The 21,859-nt window shown below is 41.1% G+C and overlaps 1 protein-coding gene across 5 annotated transcripts in view; it reads left to right on the forward strand.

The window, feature by feature from the left end:
- LOC109935306 (centrosomal protein of 128 kDa) overlaps positions 1-21,859 on the forward strand; it is a 336,088-nt gene that overhangs the window by 158,939 nt on the left and 155,290 nt on the right. For all 5 annotated transcript variants that reach the window (XR_007262690.1, XM_048600331.1, XM_048600332.1 and 2 more), the window contains exons 15-16: positions 6,063-6,239; positions 15,542-15,601. Coding sequence is in view for 4 of the 5 variants with exons in the window: in XM_048600331.1 (XP_048456288.1) it covers positions 6,063-6,239; positions 15,542-15,601 (237 nt within the window). In the remaining variant the exon portion in view is untranslated. The remainder of the gene's footprint in view (positions 1-6,062; positions 6,240-15,541; positions 15,602-21,859) is intronic.

Consider the following 21,859-nt stretch of genomic DNA (forward strand, 5'->3'; position numbering starts at 1 on the left):
GAGGAAAATGTAGCTGGTCTGATTAGTAAGTTTGAGGATGACACAAAGGTTGGTGGAATTGCGGATAGCGATGAGGACCGTCAAAGGATACAGCAGGATATAGATCGGTTGGTGACTTGGGCAGAGAGATGGCAGATGGAGTTTAACCTGGAAAAATGAGAGATTTTTTTTGGAATATCTAATCCAGGTGGAAAATATACAGTAAATGGCAGAACCCTTAAGAGTACTGATAGGCAGAGGGGTCTGGGTGTACACAGGTCACTGAAAGTGGCAACGCTGGTGGAGAAGGTAGTCAACAAGGCATATGGCATGCTTGCCTGCATCACTGGGGCATTGAGTTTAAAAATTGGCAGGTCATGTTGCAGTTTTATAGAACCTTAGTTAGGCTGCATTTGGAATATCGTGTTCAATTCTGGTTGCCACACTACCAGAACGATGTGGTGGCTTTGGAGAGGGTACCAGGATGTTGCCTGGTATGGAGGGCATTAGCTATGAGGAGAGGTTGAGAAAGTTGGGTTGTTCTCACTGGAACGATGGAGGTTGAGGGGCGACCTGATAGAGGTCTACAAGATTATGAAGGGCGTGGACAGTCAAGCTTTTTCCCAGGGTGAAATAGTCAGTTACCAGGGGCCATAGATTTAAGGTGCAAGGGGCAAGGTTTAAAGGTGATGTCTGAGGCAAGTTTTTCACACAGAGGGTGGTAGGTACCTGGAAATTGCTGCCGGGGGAGGTAGTGGAAGCAGATACGATAGTGACGTTTAAAGGGCGTATTGACAAATACATCAATAGGATGGGAATAGAGGGAATAGATGTGCTTGGAAGCATAGGAGGTTTTAGTTGTGATGGGCAGCATGACGGTGCAGGCTTGGAGGGCTGAAGGGCCTGTGGGCCTGTTCCTGTGCTGTAATTTTCTTTGTTTTTTGTTCTTTCTCTTTGCTCTCCATACATCATTCTTTTTGGTTACTTCATTAAAAAAAACTCAGTCAAATCTGTGAGGCATGACTTTCCTTATACAGAAACATGCTGTCTATCCCTAATCAATCCTTGCCTCTCCAAATGAATGTAAATCCTATCTTTCTGAATCATGTCTACCAACTTACCCACCATTGATGTCAAACTCACAGGTCTATTCCTTCCAGGTTTCTCCTTGCAGCCTTTCTTAAAGAATGGCACAACATTAGCCAACAACACCACCACCACCAACAACCCCCCCCCCACCCCCCTCCGGTCCTCCATTACTTCACCTGCGCTTATAGATGATACAAATATTTCTGCTAGGGGCCCCACAATTTCCTCCCTCAGTTCCCACAATGTCCTGGGATATCCTTGTGTTTTCCAAGACCTCCAGCACTTCCTCTTCTGTAATATGAACTGTTTTCAAAACATCAGTGTTTATTTCCCGGGGTTCTCCAGTCTCCATTTCTTTCTCGACGGTAAAATCCAGTACAAAGTATTCAACGCAATGATGACCTCATTGATCTTTAAGGAACCCTACTCTCTCTGCAGTTGCGCTCTGGCTGTTGATGTATTTGTAGAATCTTTTTGGATTATCTTTAATCTTATCTGCCAAGGCTATCTCATATCCCCTCTTTGCCTTCTTGATTTCCTTCTTAAGAATGCCCCTACACTTTATACTTTTCAAGAGATTTGGTTGATCCCAGTTGTCTGTATGTAATGTATGATTTTTTTTTTTCTTGACTAGAACCTTAATATCTTTATTCATCCATTGTTCCCTAATTTTACTAGCTTTGCCTTTCACTCTAACAGGAACATAATGCCTCTGAATTCTAGGTATCATACTTTTGAAGGTCTCCCACTTGTCAGTCATCCCTTTACCCGCGAACATTCTACTCCAATCAACTTTGAAAGTTCTTGTTTCATACCCTTAAAATTTGCCTTACTCCAATTAAGAACTTTAATTCTGTCCCATTGGCAGGACAGTCTCAACAGAGGCGACACTGTGGTATACAGTGGAAGGAAGTTTTCAACATTGATTCCAGACCCATGAAGTCTGATGGCAACAGATCAAACAGGGACAAAGGAAACCTCCTGCTGATTACCATGTACCGTAGCCCCCACTTATCCACTCCTGGCTGCTGAATCAGCATTTCTGCATGTTGAATGTCTCTTGGAGGAAGTGCTGAGGGTGGGAAGGGCGCAGAGTGTACTTTGTGTGGGGGCTTCAATGTCTGTCATCAAGAGTGGATTGGCAGCACTGCTGCTGACTGAACTGGACAAATCCTAAAGGGCATAGTTGCTCGACTGGGTCTGTGGCAGGTGGTGAGGGAACCAATAAGAGAGACCACATACTTGATCTCATCATTACCAGTCAGCTGCCACAGATGCAGCAGTTCATGAAAGTAATAGTTGGAATGGCAAAAGCACAGTCTTTCTGGAGACAAGATTCATAGACTCCCTACAGTGTGGAAACAGACCCTTCAGCCCAACAAGGACACTCCACCCCTCCAAAGAGTTTCCCACCCAGACCCATTCCCCTAGCCTGCATTTCCCATGTCTAACCCTAAGCAGTAACTTAACCTAAGCATCCCTGGACAGCATGGGCAATTTAGCATAGCCAATCCACCTAGCCTGCACATCTTTGGACTGTGGGAGGAAACCGGAGCACCCGGAGGAAACCCACACAGACACAGGGAGAATGTGCAAAGTCCTCACAGACAGTTACCCGTGGGTGGAATCGAGCCTGGGTCCCTGGCGCTATGAGGCAGCAGTGCTAACCACTGAGCCACTGTGCCACCTCATTTTTGGTTGATTAATTAGAGCAGGTTGATCAATAGTATATACTTTTATATAAAGAGACACTGGTAAAGTTTCCTGTGATGCGCTGGTAGTGACTTGACCTCTGAGCAAGAAGGCGTGAGTTGAAGAATGTCTTGCCTCAGATGAGTCATAACTGTCCACACTGTTTGATGAACAAGTACATAGTATTTGTTATTAGCTTGTTGGCAGGGTATGAGTGTGATTGGGTTGAACTTCAACCTGGATGAATTTTAGGAGTCTTATGGTGCAATGGTAGTGACCTCTGGGTCAGAAGGCCTGGGTTCGAGACCTACCTTCCCTGGAATTGTGTCATTAGCATCTCTGAATAAGTCAATTTTTTTCATGCAGAAACACTTTATTAATACCAGTCAAGCAGACTGGTCAGGAGAAATATGCTTGTAATGCCCTACTCTGTGAATGAAGACAGGGTTGAATTCTTCCTTTGCAACTAGCTATCTGGAGTATGACAGTTGTTGCCTGCATATTTATCCAGAGAAAATAGTTTTGTTGTTCTGTCAAATCCGCCTGTAATTTTGAACACCTATCAAATCTCCTCTTAACTGCCTCGGCTCTAAAGAGGTCAGTCCCAGCCCCTCCACGTACCTGAACTTCCTTGAGAGGAACCCAAGGACTCAGAATTATAATGGCAGCATGCACTTTTATATGCATGTCATAGACTTGGAGCTACAATAGAGGGTTCAACTTCTTTCTATCGTATCACTGACCAGGAATTTCTCCCATACTTACTGTCTGCTGTTGGCATGTATTGAGAGGTTTTGGAATTTGAAACTTGACCTGTTTTGCTGCATCATGACTCCACCTTCCTTTGCCGTCAAGTTCAGTAGTGGGGTCTGAACCCAGAGTTTCTGCTTCTGACACTACCCATGGTGTTACTAATGACAACATTTGTAACTGATTTTGGAGGTGATATTGGAAGCAGAATGAATAGTTAGACTATGTGGCAAATGCAAATGCTTGACCCAGAGGCTGACAGGAGCTGCGAAGACTTTATCAGGTAGGTTGTTTATGATGTTTACAGTTTGTAAGGTGATGTGTGTTGACGTTAAAAGTAGTTGGCATGTTGCTAACTAGAGTAGGTGAAGGGAAAATTGCAAGTGTAGCTGGTCAGATACACTAAGTTTCGCAGCATGTGACAGCAGTAGATGCATTTAGAGAAAGTGAGACACCTTGGAATTCATGCTCACAGATCCCTAAATGTGGCAGATGAGGTGGAAAAGGAAACATATAGGATATTTTCCTTTATTGGACTAAGTATTAAATTCAAAAGCAGGGATGTAATGCTGGGACTTTATAAGATACTGGTAAGGCCATGGCTGGAGTTTTGTGAATAGTTTTAGCCATCACATTACATATGGACATAATTGGGCATAGGGCATAGCCTCAAGATTACAGGGAGCAGATTAGGACTGAATTGAGAAGGAACTTCTTCATCCAGAGGGTTGTTAATCTGTGGAATTCCTTGCCCAGTGAAGTAGTTGACGCTACTTCAATAAACGTTTTTAAAGATAAGGTAGATTTTTTTTGAACAATAAAGGAATTAAGGGATATGATGAGAACGCGGGTAAGTGCGTCTGAGTCCACGAAAAGATCAGCCATGATCTTATTGAATGGCGGAGCAGGCTCGAAGGGCCGGACGGCCTACTCCTGCTCCTAGTTCTTATGTTCTTATGTTCTAATTGCTGTAGACAGAGTACAGAGAAGATTAATAAGAATGTTGTCGGAGTTGAAAATTGCAGCTATGAATAGGCTAGGTTTCTTTTTGTTAGAGCTGAGGTAGATAAGTGATGTCTTAATTCAAATGTAAAAGAGAAATGAGGGGTTTGGATAGAGTGGACAAAGAAAAACCTGTTTCCCCTAGCAGAAAGGTTATTACCAGGGGGCCCAGATTTAAGATGATTGGGTATAAGGTTAGAGGTGATATGAGGAAAAATGTTTTCACCCAGAGTGTGGTTGATGTATGGAACTTTCTGCCTAGTTTAGAGGTTGATGCAAACCCTTATCTGATCTAAAAAGGTACCTGGATGTGCACCTGAAATACTGTGACCTGCAAGATCATGTCTTGGAAAGTGGGATTAGAAAGGATAGTATTTCATTCAGCTAGCACAGACACAATGGCCAAATGGCCTCTTCCTATGCTGTAAGATTTCTATTGTTCTATGGATCTTGGTAAATAGGATTATGTGCTGTGAAGGAATAAATTATGCTGTTTTTCTGGAAAGTGCTGGTCAAGGTAGCTAAATGTTGTACTATGATCATTCAAGGGAAAAATGTGGAAACAAGTTTCCAATTCAACATTGACTGTTTTATCAGAATCCTGTTAATCTTTGGAATTCTTTTCCACAGAAAGATTTGGAGTTTGGAGACTTGGTCATTGCATCGATTCAAGGCTGAATCAGAAAGATTTTTGATTGTTAAGAGGGTTGAGGGTTACGAGGGATGGGCAGAAAAGTGGAATCTGTTCACAGTCAGATCAGCCATAATTTTATTGGAAGGCATTGCTGGCTTGATGAGCTGAATCACCCAATTTCAATGATTTTATGAATGTTTTGGAAGATTGTCAGTGAGATTTCTGAGGTGAAGCATCTTAATTGGCATTGCTAATTAAGACAACAGTAATTTACTTTGAAAATACATTCAAGATCAACACCTTTAGTGTTAGCACAACCATCTCTGAGTCAGGGTTTGTGGATTTAAGTCCCATGTCATAGGCTTAAGCAGATAATCTTGGAAGGCACTCCAGTGCAGTACAAAGAAAGTGCTGCAGTGTCACCTTCTGAATGAAATGTTATATTGAGGCCCCATCTGCTCTTCCAGATGTGTGCAAAAGTTCTCATGATGGAACTTTGAAAGGAGCAAGAGAATTCTGGTTAGAGACAAAAAAACTACAGATACTGGATTCCAAGGTAGACAAACAGGAGCTGGAAGGACACAGCAGGCCAGACTGCTCCTTTCCTCCAGATACTGCCTGGCCTGTTGTGTTCTTCCAGCCTCCAGTTTGTCTACAAGAGAATTCTGGTAAACATTTATCTCTTGTTTTAACATCATTACTATTTGTTGGATCTTGCTACGTACATATTCTATGTCTCACTACCTTACAGTACTGTCTACACTTGGGAAGTGTTTCTTTAGATGTGAAGTGTTTGGAAATATGCTGACACGGTGTAAATAGTATTTTCTCTCCTCAGTGTGTTTTAATATGGAAGTATCGAACACAGTATTACTTAAGAAACCTGTAATTATGATTGTTTATGTTGTTTCTGCAGGGTAAGCTGGCTGTTAATGGAGAAGAATCTGTGAGACAGTTGGAGCAAGTGACATTTCAACTTAACGATCAAATCAGAAGAGTCCAAACAGAGCAAGAGACAATCCTTTGTTCTGTGGGAAAAGAAATTGATGCTGCGTGTGATTTCCTCTCCAGGGATCCTGGTGACAAGTTCAAAGTAATCAATGTAAACTCTTATTGACTTTGTACAACTAACTTCAGTAATTTTCCTCTCCTTCACTATCACCTGCTATGTTGATCTCTGTCATCTCTATTTCATTTTTAATATGGGCCACAGGCAGATGACCTGTATTTAAGCCTTTGTTGTGAGTAGTAGTTGATGAGTACAAGTGGAGATAATTGAGAACAGCTTAGTGTGACTTGCTTTGAAATTTCCTCTGGTCCTTACTGAATAGTTCCTTTGGATTTGTGACTTCTAAACTGTACTGAAGCATGTAATATGGATTCATTCTCCCCCTGTTTCTATAAACTACTTTAAGATCTCAGTGCTCTTCTAATTCTAGCCTCCTGTGCATCCTGATTTTCATCAGTGCATCCCACTGGAGGCTGTTCTTTAATTGGTTCTGACCTCTGGCGTTTCCTTTCTAAACCTGTCTATCCTTCAAAGTCATTATGACACAGAAAGAAGTCAATCAGCCCATCAAATCCATGTCAGCTCTCAGTATAGCAATCTAATCAGCCAAATTCCCCACTTTACCCCTGTGACCTTGAAAGTTCCTTTTCGTTAATTGACTATCACATTCCCTTGTGAAATCATTGTCTCTGTTTCCACCTCTCTGATAGGCAGTTTGGGGTTATTACTAGTTGCTGAGTAAAGGTGAATCTGCCAAAATCCTACCAGACAAATAGGGCTGCTCTCTCATTAGAGAGAGATGATTGGTTTTGTTTAACCTGAGGGTCATTACACCTCAAATGAGGGAAGAGCTTGAGAAGGAGAGTCCTGTATGGTAACCTCAAACAGTACAGGAATTGAACACACACTTATGACATCACTCCTGATCACAAACCAGCCATCCAACCAACTGAACAACTAGAATAACTAGAAATGTTCTTGCACCTTATCTTGAATGAAGGCATCACATTTTCCATTATCTGACCTTTGGTGCCATTCTGTCTTTTAAAGCACTCCTTAAAATGTACGCCTCTGACTCACCTCTCTCAATATTGTTGCATAAAGTTTTATTTGATGATGCTGCAATAGAGCTCCTAGAGACTTTAAATAGAAACATAGAAGTTAGGAGCAGGAGGAGGCCATTCGGCCCTTCGAGCCTGCTCTGCCATTCATCACAATCATGGCTGATCATCCAACTGAATAGCCTAATGCTGCTTTCTCCCCATAACCCTTGTTCCCATTTGACCCCCCAAGTGATATATCTAGTTGCCTCTTGAATACATTCAGTGTTTTGGCATCAACTACTTTCTGTAAGGCTCACCACTCTTTGGATGAAGAAATGTCTCCTCATCTTCGCCCTAAATGGTCTACCCCAAATTCTCATACAGTGACCTCTGGTTCTGGACGCACACACCATCGGGAGCATCCTCCCTACATCTACCCTGTCTAGTTCTGTTAGAATTTTGTAAGTCTCTATGAGATTCCCCCCACCCCCCGCCTCATGTATCTGAACTCCAGCAAAAACAATACTAACCTAGTCAATCTTTCCTCATACGTCAGTCCCAACATTCCCGGAATCAGCCCGGTAAACCTTCGCTACACTCCCTCAAGAGCGAGAGCAAGATCATCCTTCCTCAGAAAAGGAGACCAAAACTGCGCACAATATTCTAGGTGTGGCCTCACCAAGGCCCTGTATAACTGCATCAACACATCCCTGCTCCTGTACTCGAAACCTCTCGCAATGAAGGCCAACATACCATTTGCCTTCTTTACCGCCAGCTGCACCTGCATGCTTACCATCAGTGACTGGTGCACAAGGACACGCAAGTCCCACTGCACACTCCCTTCTCCCAGTTTACAGCCATTCAGGTAGTAATCTGTCTTGTTGGTTTTGCTTCAAAAGTGAATAACCTCACATTTATCCAAATTATACTGCACCTGCCATTGATTTGCCCACTCACCCAACCTGTCCAGATCATGCTGAAGAATCTCTGCATCCTCGTCACAGTTCACCCTCCCACCCAACTTGGTATCATCTGTAAACTTTGAGATGTTAAATTTTGTTCTCTCATTCAAATTATTAATCTATATTGTGAATAGATGGAGTTCCAGCACCAATCCCTGTGGCACCTGCCTGCCAATTTGAAAAGGATCCATTAATTTCTACTCTCTGTTTCCTCTCTGCCAACTAGTTTTCTATCCATCCCAATACACTTCCCCCAATCCCATGCGCTTTAATCTTGTTAAACACTTTCTGAAAGTCCAAATATACCACATCGACTAGCTCCCCCTTGTCAACTCTACTAGTTACATCTTCATAAAATTCCAACAGATTTGTCAAGCATGGTTTCCCCTTCATAAATCCATGCTGACTCTGTCTGATCCTGCCACTGCTTTCTAAATGCTCCGTTATAAAGTCCTTGATAATGAATTTGAGAATTTTCCCCACTACTGATGTTAGGCTTACCTGGCCTATTATTCCCTGTTTTCTCTCTACCTCCCTTTTTGAATATTGGAGTGACATTAGCTACCCTCCATTCTGCAGGGACTGTTTCAGAGTCTATAGAATCCTGGGAGATGACCACCAATGCATCCATTATTTCTAGAGCCATTTCCTTAAGTATTTTACAACATAGATTGTCAAGCCCTGGGGATTTATCCGCCTTCAATCCCATCAATTTTCCCAGCACATTTCTCTACTAATATTGATCTCCATTAATTCTTCCCTCTAACTAAATCTTGCATTCCCATTCAAATACAATTTGTTGACAAAGAATGGGCTTACATTGACACAGCATCTTTCACGTTCTCACAATGCAATTCTTTGTAGAGAATGAGTCGTTTTTGAGGTACAGTGTAGCCATTTTGCATGTAGCAACATGTCACATCCATGTGAGATCCATTGGTATATTTTAGTGATAATAAATTTGTTAATAAATGTTGGCCAGCATACCAGAAGTATTCTTCCTGCTTTACTTATTGACGGTTCGTCTGAGAGGGCAGTTGAGTCATAGAGTCCTTGGAAACATACCCCAAACAAAAGGAAGCACTTTGAACAATGCACCACTTCCTCAACAGTGCATTAAAGGCCGGTTTTTGTGCTTAATTCCCTGGGATGATGCTGGAATTCTCAATGTCTGACTGATTAAAGAAAGCTTTAAGCCTGGCTGACATTAGCCTACAGTACTGTACATAAATCACTGACGATCAATACAATTATTTCATACAGAGACTATTTCGTAGAATATTTTTCTTTCACTGTATTTATAGCAGAAAGTTTCACTTCAGTGAAGATGTTTGAAGAACGAGGGGGTGGATTCATATGTGCAATAAACTCCAGTTTACCCTACATCTCATTTCTGTCAGTCTCAGAAGTTTAGTGATTTATTTTAAGTCATTTTGACTTAAGTGCAAATCATAAAAATTCTTGCTGCATTCATTCCTTTAACAGTACATTGTCCTTATTTATGTATTTTACTTTGAATGTTTTTCAATCCCAGTACTGCACTATAAATCAGTTAACGGGTATTGAAATATTGTGACTGACAATTGAAGTAATAGATTTTTATTTCGCTGCTTTTATTCAGCATGATTATATTTTTGCCACTTGAATTCTGTGCATTAAATTCTATAGTCATTCAAATTGTATTCCATTGATACTTCCACTGTAGTTTTTCCTTGTTGATCAGTTATGGCTCAGTGGGTGATTCCTCTGTCCCTGAGTTACAAGATGCGGGTTTAATTGAGCACAAAAATCAAACCTGACACTGCGATGCAAAACTAAAAATGTGCTGAACTGTTGGGCATAATGTCTTTTGGATGAGGTGTTAAACCATTCAATCTGCCCTGTCAAGTAGACATAACAGATCCCAGAATACTCTTACTCTGAAGAGCCCTGGGCAATAGTTGTGTCTCAACCAGCATCCCAAAGACAGTTATTATCTGGCTATTATCGAATTGCTGTTTGTGGGAGCTTGTAGTGTGCAAATTGGCTGCCATGTTTCTTACATTATAACATGACTACACTTTAAAAGAGGGGGACAGTTAGCTCAGTTGGCTGGACAGCTGGTTTGCGACACAAGGTGATACCAACAGTGTATGTCCAATTCCTGCACAAGCTGAGGTCACCATGAAGGACTTTCCTTCTCAACCTCTCCCCTTGCCTGAGTTGTGATAACCCTCAGGTTAAACCACCACCAGTTGTCTTTCTATAATGAGAGAACAGTCCTGTGGTCTTGTAGGACAGTATTGATTTTACCTTTGCACCTTAAAAAGTATTTCATTATGCGGTGGAATAGCTGGTGGTTGTGAAAAGTGCTGTATAAAGCATATGTTTTCTTGATGTCTAGCAAAAGTCTCTTTGCCTTAATGTTCCAAGACCTCTTTCCAGAAGAGGGTGCAAAGTTATCCCTTATTAATGTCTTACCTTGCTCAAGACAGTAATTATGAGCAATCTTGATTCCAGCTACAGAACTAATATAAAATCATACCTAAAATTAACTTATTGTTTGAAGCACTGTTACTGTAGTTTGTATATAATTTTAGTTGCTGACACTTTGGTGTCATTCTACTCGCACTGAGGAATGGACAATTTCAGGTTATGTAGTTCTATGGTAGCATTTTTTAACTAACTATAATTTCATCAGATTCCTAAAAGATTTCTGAGTAATTTTCTAGTTAAAACCTACTGAAGTGCCAGTTTCCATGCTGATGAACACATATCCAGCACCACTGCATCTTCTGGTTCTCACCAAGTGCATTCACTATGTTAAAATAATACATTTGGATTTCCAAAAGGCATTCAATAAGGTACTGCACATAAGACTACTTAACAAAATAAGAGCCCATAGTGTTGGGGTATTATAATATAGTGGATGGTGGATTGGCTAGCTGATAGAAGGCATAGAGTTGGGATAGAGGGGGCATTTTCAGGATGGCAACCTGTAAGTAGAGGACTGGGGTCATGGATACCCGGGATACAGGGATCGGTGCTGGGGTCACAATTATTTAGAATATGTATTAATGACTTTGATGAGGGAACTGAAATTACATAGTCAAGTTTGTGAATGACATAAACATAGGGGAGAAAGTAAGTACAGAGGATAATGCAAAGAGTTACAGATGGATATAGACAGGCTGAGTGAATGGGTGAAAACTTGGCAGATGGAATAGATTGGTGGAAAATGTGAGGTTGTGCGCTTTGGCAGGAGGAATAGAAGACCAAAATTGGTCATAGTATTCCAGGAATAAAAGAAACAGAAAATGCTGGAGAAACTCTGGGAACATCTGCGGAGAGGCAAACAGAGTTAATTCTAGGTTCCAATATGACTCTTCATTAGAACTGAAATGATCCAGAAAATGTTGGTTTTGATACTGTTGACAAAGGGATAGGAGGAGTGGGTGGAACAGATGGTGAGGGTGTCCAGAGCAAAAGGCAAGGGGAGTGTTAATGGTGGTAAAGAAGGGCTAAGGTGTAATGCTGGTGCAAATGATAGATTTGAAATATGAAAATGAGTTTGTTGCAAAGCCAGCAAGACACCAGAAAGATACAGTGGGTGAGGGAGAGTTGGAATTGAATGGATAACAGAGGTCATGCTCCAAAGTTGTTGACCTCAGTGCAGAGGCCTGAAGTGTTGTTCATTTTCCACTTGGTCACTTCACAACCTGTAGAACTCGCCATTGAGTACAATAACTCTGGAACGTAATCATTGTTCTCAGTGTTGATTGCATGCACACACACGCTCACACTCCCACACTGGGTCATGTATTCACTCTCTGACTGTCCCTCTCTCACACACATACACACACGTACTCTTTCTCTCTTCACACGATCGCACAGTCACTAATTCACTCACACACACATGAATTCACACTCTCTCACATTTGCACTCACACTCACACTCACACTCTCACTCACAGACATGCACACAGCCTCTCCACCTCTAACTTAGCAAGCCCCCAAAGATTCCGATTATGGTCAGCCCTCTCTCTGTCTCTCTCTCTCTCAAACTGACTTATGCATGCGCGCACACATATACTATAAGCCCCTCTCACATACACACACTCACACATGCACATGCGCACTTACAGCCTCTCCACTTCTAACTTATCAAGCCCCCAAAGTTTCCGGTATGGTCAACTCTCATACTCTCACAGCCTGTCACACACTTTGACACACGCACACTCATACTCTTTCACCCATCTCTCTTGCAGTCTCCCTCTCTCACAATCTTCATCTCACACACACATGCACATACACACACACGCACACATGTACATGCACACCCACCCACCCAAATCCGTGCCTTGGTGCATCACCTTGGCTTTGCTTTTAGAACAACGGACCCATTATCTCCACTCACATCCATCATTTACTCCTATTTTACATCTATATCTCTGTACCACCATCAGCACTCCCTTCATCTTTTGCACTAGACACCCATTCCTTTTGTCCCATTTGTTCCTTCTACACCTCTGTCAACAGCATAAAAACCCCCATTTTCCAGACCCTTTTAGTTCTGAAGAAGAGTCATATTAAAGTTGAAGTGTGAACACTGTTGCTCCCTCCACAGATGTTCCCAGACCTGCAGTGTTTCTCCAGCATTTTATATTTTTGTCCCTGGAATACTGTGAACCAATTTGGTCCCCTTATCTAAGGGAAGATATGCTCACACTGGAGGCAGTCCCTAGCAGATTAACTGGGTGAGTTCCATTCCTTAAGAAGAGAGGCTGATTGTACTCATTGACATTTAGAAGACTTCTCGCACAGCAAAATCACACAACAGTAAAGTGAACAACCAAGAGCGGCTCAAAGATAGCAAGAACTGCATATGCTGGTGCCAGAGACAACACATATCGGGTCAACTTCCCTGCTGTGTTCCTCCAGCTCCACACTGTGTTAACCAAGAGCAGCTGACCATATTGGAATATTTTGGGGCTTAATAAGTTAGAGGCTGTTTCCCTTTTGGAAGAGTCTAGGGACCAGAGGACATAATCTCAGAGTAAAAGGTCATCCATTTAAGACAGATAAGTGAAATTTCTTCTGAGAATGGTGAATCTTTGAAATTCTTTGCTGCAGAGGGCTGTCAAGACTTGGTTGTTAAGAGTATTCAAGGCTGAGATATTAAGAGAATCAGTAGATGTGGGATAAGACAGGAAGGTAGATTTGAGGATTATCAGATCAGCCATAATCTAATTGAAAGACAGAATGGACATGATGGGCTGAATGGCCTACTTCTATGCCTAAGTGTAATGGTTTTATGGTCTAACTTGTGAAATGGGGGAGAAAACAATCAGTTAACTGAATTTAAGGCAATAATTCTGTCTTAGGTTATAGTCTCTATTTGGGAACAGCTTTAGCAAGCTGCTGTTGGCCATCCTTCAGTTGGTTATTCATCTCATTGTTCTCCGATTTTGCTGTGCATGAAGTTGCTGCCATCTTTTACAAGAGTGAGCTCTGGAATGAAGGACTTGTCATATGAGGAGCAGTTGAGGACACTGTGTCAATATTCAATGGACTTTAGAAGGATGAATGCTGCTCTGATTGCAACTTACAGAATACTGAGGGGCCTGGATAGAGTGGACGTGGAGATGTCTCCAATGGTAGGAAAGACTAGGACCTGAGGGCACAGCCTCAGAATGAAGCGAGGATACTTTAGAACTGAGATGAGGAGGAAGCTCTTCAGTCAGAGGGTAGTTAATCTGTGGAACTCATTGCCGCAGAGGGCTGTGGAGGCCAAGCCATTCAGTGCATTTAAGACAGAGGTAGATAGAGTCTTGATAGGTAAGAGGGTCAAGGACTACAGGGAGAAGACAGGAGAATGAGTTTGAGAAACATATCAGTCATGATCGAATGGCAGATCAGACTAGATGGCCTAATTCTGTTCCTGTGCCTTATGGTCTTTGTGTACTAAACCATTTGCATTTCTAATGCTACTTATTGAATGTGAAGTTTGAAAAGATGTGGTAATGCATGTGATTATGTTTTTCTGATTTATGATACATATAAACAACTCCAACAAGAGAAGGGATTGCCCCTTGACATTCAATGGCATTATCACTAAATCCCCTACAATAAACATCGCTAACTCCCCTCCTGTGTCCCCAAAGTCAATCCTCCATCTTCAAGGCACAAGTCAGGAGTGTGATGGAATGTTTTCTTGACTGGATGAGTGCGAATCCAACAATACCCAAGAAGCTTGACATTATGCAGGATAAAACAGCCTACTTGATTGGCACCACATCTACAAACATTCACTCCCTCCACCACCGACACTCAGGAAAGGCAGTGTGTGCCATCCACAAGATGCCCTGCAGAAATGCATCAATGTTCCTGAGACAGCACCTTCCAAACCAATGACCACAATCATTTAGAAGGACAAAGGCAGCAGATAAAAGGGACCACCACCACCTGCAAGTTCCCTTCCAAGCCACTCACTATCCAGACTTGGAACTAAATCGCTGCTCCTTCACTGTCTCTGGGTTAAAATCCTGGAACTCCCTCCCAAACGGCATTGTGGATGTACCTACAGCAAATGGACTCTAGTTGTCCAAGAAGGCAGCCCACCACCACCTATGCAAGTGCACATTGAGATGTCCAATAAATGCTGGCTTATATCAACCATGACCAGAAACCTTTCACTTTGTACTTAACAAGGATCTGTCCCTGCCTTAAAAACATTCAAACACTCTGCTCCCACGCCTTTTGAGGAATTAAGTCCAAGAGACTTGTGATCCTCTGTGAGAGAAACATTCTCATCTTTTCTTATTTTTAAAGGATGACCCCTTGCTGTTGATTTGACAACAACTGAATACGTCCTTTCTACATCCAACTAATTAAGATCACAAGTCAGAATCTCTGCACTTAACTTTTCTCCTTGTAACTCCCCACCAGGTACTTTTAGCCCAGATGTAACAATGAATGTTTTCTGAGCATATACGCAGCTGATATGCTGCAAACAGACTTAAATGTCTTTGTATATGATGGAAATGTTATTCTGCAGTACAGCAATAACTTGTGATGGACTGAGTAGCAAATCAGGTTTGGATTTGAATGAAAAAAACTGCAAGTGATGAAAGGTATCTAACTGGAGTTGGCGTGAGGTTGCGTGCTAGTGACCTCCTGATTGCACACTGTGTACAAGCTCAGAGATTGTGGCTCAGGGCTTCAGCAGCAAGTCAATCAAGGTTCATGCTGCAGAATCATGAGCCTAATTAATTTCTTTACAAACTTTTATAAACTGTATGGAGCTGTCACCTGGAAAGTAGTTTTTTTTTTTGAGTGATCATTCTTTCCAAATTCAATCTCTTCCATTAACAAACAAACCGCAATCTAATTTTCTTTGCAGGCAATAACGCTTACACATGGATTAGAAAACGATCCCCATCGCTGGCTGGCTGAAGTGAAGGTATGTATTCAGGGTGCTGACATGATTGACTACTCTGGGGTCTCTATGGCACTGGTAAATGTACGTAAAAAAGTCTTTGACGTTCTGGCAACAATGCTTTCAGAATCATGGAACACAGCAATGCATCTGCATTCATAGAAAATGTTCAAGAGAACTTGAGGTTATGTGGTGAGGCGAGGCTGTAAGATCTAATCATAGCCTTTAAAATTTTGAACCAAAACAGATGTTGAGCCTTCTGAAGAAGGGTCACTGGACCCAAAACGATAACTCTGATTTCTCTCCACAGATCCTGCCGGCCCTGCTGAGCTTTTCCAGCACCTTCTGCTTTTGCTTCTGATACCCAGCATCTGCATTCTTTTGGTTTATATTTAAAATTTTGAAGCTTTTTGTACAGTAAGTCTGGAGAAGACGTTTCCATGTTCAGAAACCAAGCCCCCATCAGTCACTAGTAAATCCAATAAGGAATTTGGAAGGACCATGTTTTACTACAGAATTGTTAGAATGCACAATTTGTTTGGTCCATTGATAAAAATTCTAGCTGCTCCATTCTCTTCACATAACTGAAATCCCTGTAACATTCTGGTAAACCTTCTCTGTACCCTCACCAAAGTCTTCACGTTCTAAAGTGTGGTGCCCATAATTGTACACAATACTCCAGTTGCGTCCTAACCATTGGGTTGTAAAGATTTAACATAATGTCCCTGTTCTTATACTTAGTTCACCTATTTACTAAGCAGTGTATCCCATTATCTTTTCTCAAAATGCCTTAACAAAATATCTGGCTCCCTTCACAGATTTGTGAATTCCTTTCTGGTCTCGTACCCTTTCTTTACATTGTACCATTTAGTTTATATTTTCCTACTATGTTGTTCCTCTCAATGTGTGTTACTTCATATTTCTCCATAAAAATTGCATCACCTGTGTGTCTGCCCATTTCACCCGTCCCTCTATGTTCTCTTGACGAATGTTACAATCCTGCTCCGTATTTATGATGTTGTTAAGTTTTGTATCTTCTATGATCTTTGAAATGTTACTCCTTACAGCAAGTCCTGTTCATTTATAATATAAAAACCAATGGTCCAAATACCAACCACCAAAGGGGACCAACTGCATAATTATCATGAAGAAGATAGGAGTGGAGGAATGTGCAGAAAGAGTTACAAGATAGAGAGTAGGATGAAGCCTGTTTAGAGCACAGACAGTGGCCAATAGGCCAAAGGGCCTGTATCTATACTGTCAGTTCTATCAGATTTCAAGATAAGTAGAAAGGCCCAGGCTTGTAAATAGCTTTGTCTTTATCCTGATATACCTGTTATTAAAGAGTAATATTTAGAATACTTCAGTTTTCCTTTACAGCGCTTCATAAAAGAATAAAGCAACTAATCTTAGAAAATGGCTCATTTAAATAAATTGAAATAAACTCCAAGGCCAAATCCTAAATTTAAACTTACATGTGAAAGTTAATTTTAAATATGTTAACAGACGACCTGTGCAGTGGGGTGCAGTTTTAAAATTCTAGGATGCCTGAAAACAATTCTGGAAGATAGAATACCAGTCTGAGCATAGCATTGCTTCCGCAGCTGGAGAGTACAGTCAGGCTTTCATTCTCATTGTAAATGTTGTATCATGCAGGTTTTGTGATTATTAGATTTTTTTTAAAGAGGATTTGCACTTTCTGTATCTCTCAGCGTGGTGAGATTAGGAATTCTTCCAGCAGGAAAAGAATGACCCTCATCAGATGTCACTTGCTCAAACATGCTCGTGTTGCAACTTAAAAGTAAACCATTCCAATGTGCACAAATTACTTTTTCCTTACTCCCTGCAAAATAAACAAGTGAAATGGACCTGACGCATTACTTAAGGTGAAGCATTAATTCTGTACTGTAGTATGCTTTTTTGTTTATTAAAATTTTCAAATGTCAAAGATTGGATGTATTCCTTTGGACTCTTAGAAATCCATTGATCATCTGCGATAGTCCACATAATGATCTTTGGTAAAACAAGAACAATTGTGCAAAAAAAATGATGTTGAAAGTATACAAATACTTTGGGGCCCAACATCAACATTTTACGGGTTACCATTGACCAGAAATTGAGCTGGACTAGCCATATAAATACTGCATCAAAAGAGCAGGCCAGAGACGAGGAATTCTGCAGTGAGGATAACTCAGCTTCTTTCTTCCCAATGTCTGTCCACCATCTACAAGGAATAAGTTAGGAATGTGAAGGAATGCTCTCCATTTGTCTCTATGGATACAGCTCCAACAACACTCAAGACATTCAACTCCATCCAGGACAAAGCTGTCTGCTTGATTAGTACCCCATCAACCATCTTCAGCATTCAAACCTTTTACCACTGGCACTTTCTGGCAGCAGTGTATACCATTTACTAGATTCACCACAGCAACTTAGGGGCAGCACGGTGGCTCAGTGATCAGCACTGCTGCTTCACAGCTCCAGGGACCCTCGGGCTACAGTCTGTGTAGAGTTTGCACATTCTCCCTGTGCCTGTGTGGGTTTCCTCCCACAGTCCACAGATAGGTAGGTTAGGTGGATTGGCCGTGCTAAATTGCCCATAGTGTCCAGGGATTTGCAGGCTGGGTGGAATAGCCAAAGGAAATGCAGGGTCATAGGGATAGGGTAGGGCTGGTTCTGTGTGGGATGCTCTTTGGAGGATTAGTGTAGACTTGATGGGCTGAATGGCTGGCTTCTCCACTTGTAGAGATTCTATGAGTCTATGTTTCTAACTCACCCAGGGTCCTCTATCATCACCTTCCAACCTGCAACTGCTACCATTTTTAGTGATAAGGGAACAGATACATGGGCAGACCACCATCTTGTAAACTTCCTTCCAAGTCATGCATCTTATGTGGAACTATATCACCATTCCTTCACATCTGCTGGTCAAAACCCTGGAACTCCCTCGCTAATAGCACTATAGATATATCAATATTATATGACTGAAGCGGTTCAAGAAGACAGCGCATCACCATCTTCTCAAGGGAATGAGAATCCTTAAATAAGTAAACAAACAAGTCTTTTTAAAAAAAGAAATGTTCCATCCAGGGGAAGCTGGCTCTACTGCTTCTGGTGAGTATTTAACTGATATCATGTTCTTATTGTGTTAGAAATAGATACCTCAGCAATTATTAATGCATGTTATATAATGTGCTTGGTAATAATTTAACTGCAAGCACTTTTGAACTAAATTAGTAAATTTTTTGGGGGCATGCATGAAGCTGATGCACATTACTATTAAAACATTGAGAATTTTGATACTGTGTTTTACTTCAATTGATATAATCCCATGCTAGTTAAAAAAACATGTTTCGTCTTTCTGTAGATAAAGAAATCCTGAAGCACACCTCCTGATCCCTTGCAGGGAGAGAAGACTCATGCATATCAGGAGGAAAATCAGGTGGCTGAGGAAGATCCCAAAATGAATCCATGTAGGGAGCAGCACACTTTACTGCTGATTAAAACAAGAAGTTTTAGAGCCAAAAAAAAGTCTTGTACCTGTCACCAATCTGTAGTGTCACTACATTCCATTCCTGTCCAGAAATGCTCTATTTTGCCCATTGATGGCCCAACTTTGCAGTCAGCTTCAATGATCTTCTGTTCTGATTTCTTTGACACTTATCCTGCAGAGAGAAATCATTTTGCCTGACTTAGCTTCTTTCTTGCAACTGGGTGTCTTCTCATATGGTCGAGCTTTTACCAGCCTGATTAATTTACCTCACCCAGTCCCCTCCTTAATCTTCAAATGTCAATTAATGTCATCTCTAAATTGTCACCTGTCTCGAGAAAACAAACCATTTTTCCTTCATCTCCTACCTAGAATTTGTGGTACCTGATATCTTGTTATTTGCTCTTCCTGTACCCTCTCATGGGCAGTAATAAGCTATCAGTGGCAGTGATGGGATCTGCTGATAACACAGAAGACAGGGCTTGATCAGTACTTTATACAGCAACAAAACAACTGTGTTTTAGCCAGACCATAAAATTGAGACATCTCTCACAGGCCCAATATAAATGAGAGCTAAATATTAACCAGAGTTCATAGATGCCAACCCCCAACCACTTCCAAAAGGAAACTCTCAAGAATTTAGCCTCAAATCAGAAAGTAGAGAAATATGAATGTTGGATCAAAGAGTCAGATTTCTGATATATGTGCAGTTTTGGTGAACCAATCAGTCCTCGCAATGACAATTGAGGTGCTACTTCTCAAGCCTACAGAGAGTGGGCTAACACCCGCTGAATTACATTGCAGAGTTTTCCACCTTTTAATATGTTGTTTCAAATGAGATTGCATACAAATTCTATGATTCATAAGTTTTAAACTGTTTACAATGTTATTTTTCTTAATGTGTAAGTTTTCTGTTCTCTTTGGAATAAAATGTGATCACATATTATTTGTTGCAAGTCTTTTTTAATGCTCTTTTGCACAATTCGTGCATACCCTCATTATCGCAGTGAAGCTAGGCGTGCAACTTTGGAAAATACCTAGATTTCTAATGTGTTGTTGCTCTTCATTTGCACTTTAATGTATTAAGTGACCTAGACTGTATTATTTTGACTTGATATTCCTTCCTGCAGCCACACACCTGATCTGAGTCTAAGTTTCCAGCTTAATCCTGTCATCTGAACTGTAAAATTTAAACAGCTCTGCTTGCTTCTGCCTCTGCCCCATGATGTTGAGATACCAAGCCTTCATCTGCTATGCCAGGCTGATCAACTAATCATTGATTTCTTAGTTGATCTCCTATTCTCCACCCTCCAATTTGTTCTGAGCAACACTGCTACACACATTTTCCCTTGCATGTACTTACCTATAACCAACATCCTTGCTGACCAAGACTGGTTTATGATATCTCAACATAACTCATTTGAAATTCATGTTGTCTTCTATAGCTCCCAGTCATCATGCACTACTTGATCTGTGTAGTATTGTATCCTGCCATGTGTGATCTGTTCACCTGAGTCAATTTCTGCATATTCTTCTCTACTGTTGCCCCACCATTGCTGGCAGTATACAGCCACTTTGCTGTTTGGATTTCGTGTAAACCTCTCTGCTGCTCTCTTTGTTGTTAGATATCTCATCTAAACCCATCCATTTGCCTAAGCTTTAAATCACCTCTCCTAATTTTATGCTGTTTCCTTCATGTCCATTCTCCTTGCACATTTTTGTGAAATTCTTCAGAATATATTTTAATGCTAAATGTACTGTATCAAACTAAGTAGTAGTTGGGTTGTCTTAAACTGACAAAGAAAACAGTTCATAATTTGGAAAATTGTTCAAACCTTAATCCTGGAATGAGCAGATTAGCTTTCTCCCATAAGGCATACAGGCTATGACTGTATCCTCTGGCGATTAGAAGAGTTGGAATCCCCTTGAGGTGACTTAACTGGGTTGATGTTGAAAGGATGTTTCCTCTAGTGGGAGAAGCTAGAACTAGGAGTCTTAGTTTACAAATAAGGGGGCGTCCTTTAAAATCAGAGATGAGGAAACCTTTTCTGCGTGTTCCGAGTCTTTGGAATTGCCTTCCTCAAAAGTCAGTATCATAGACTCAGACAGTACGGAAACAGACCCTTCGATCTAACTGGTCCATGCTGACTAAGTTTCTCAAACCAAATTAGTCCCATTTGCCTTCATTTGGCCCATATCCCTCTGAACCTTTTCTACTCATGTACCCGTCCAAATGTCTTTTAAATGTTGTAACTGTACCTGCGTCTACTACTACCTCAGGCAGTTCATTCCACATATAAACTGCCATCTGCGTGAAAACATTGCCCCTCATGTCCCTTTTAAATGTTTCCCCTCTCACTTTAGAAATATGCCGTCTAGTTTTGAATTCCCCCACCATCATGAAAAGACTATTTCTATTCACCTTATCTATGAATCTTTAAATATTTTGAATGCAAAAGTAGATTCTTAATTACCACAAAATATTATTAGGGATCTGCAGGAGTATAGCTTAAAATGAGGTTAAAATTAGATCAGCCATGAACCTACTGAATGACAGAGCGGGCTTGAAGGGCTGAGTGGCCTACTCTTGTTCCTTGTTCGCATGTTAATAAACAATCTGTGATTTATTGTAATGTATTGCTAGTGTGCTTTTTAATAAGTATGTGCTTCTGCTTGTTTATCACATACTAGAAATATTTAAGTTTGTGTTTTAAAGTGCATTTATGTTTTGATTTGTGAGCCATTATCGTGAAGTTAAGTGTTGATAGTTTTATGCACAGTATAAAAGGTAA

This window comes from Rhincodon typus, chromosome 8 (assembly GCF_021869965.1).
Source record: "Rhincodon typus isolate 14 chromosome 8, sRhiTyp1.1, whole genome shotgun sequence".
Classification (NCBI taxonomy): domain Eukaryota; kingdom Metazoa; phylum Chordata; class Chondrichthyes; order Orectolobiformes; family Rhincodontidae; genus Rhincodon; species Rhincodon typus.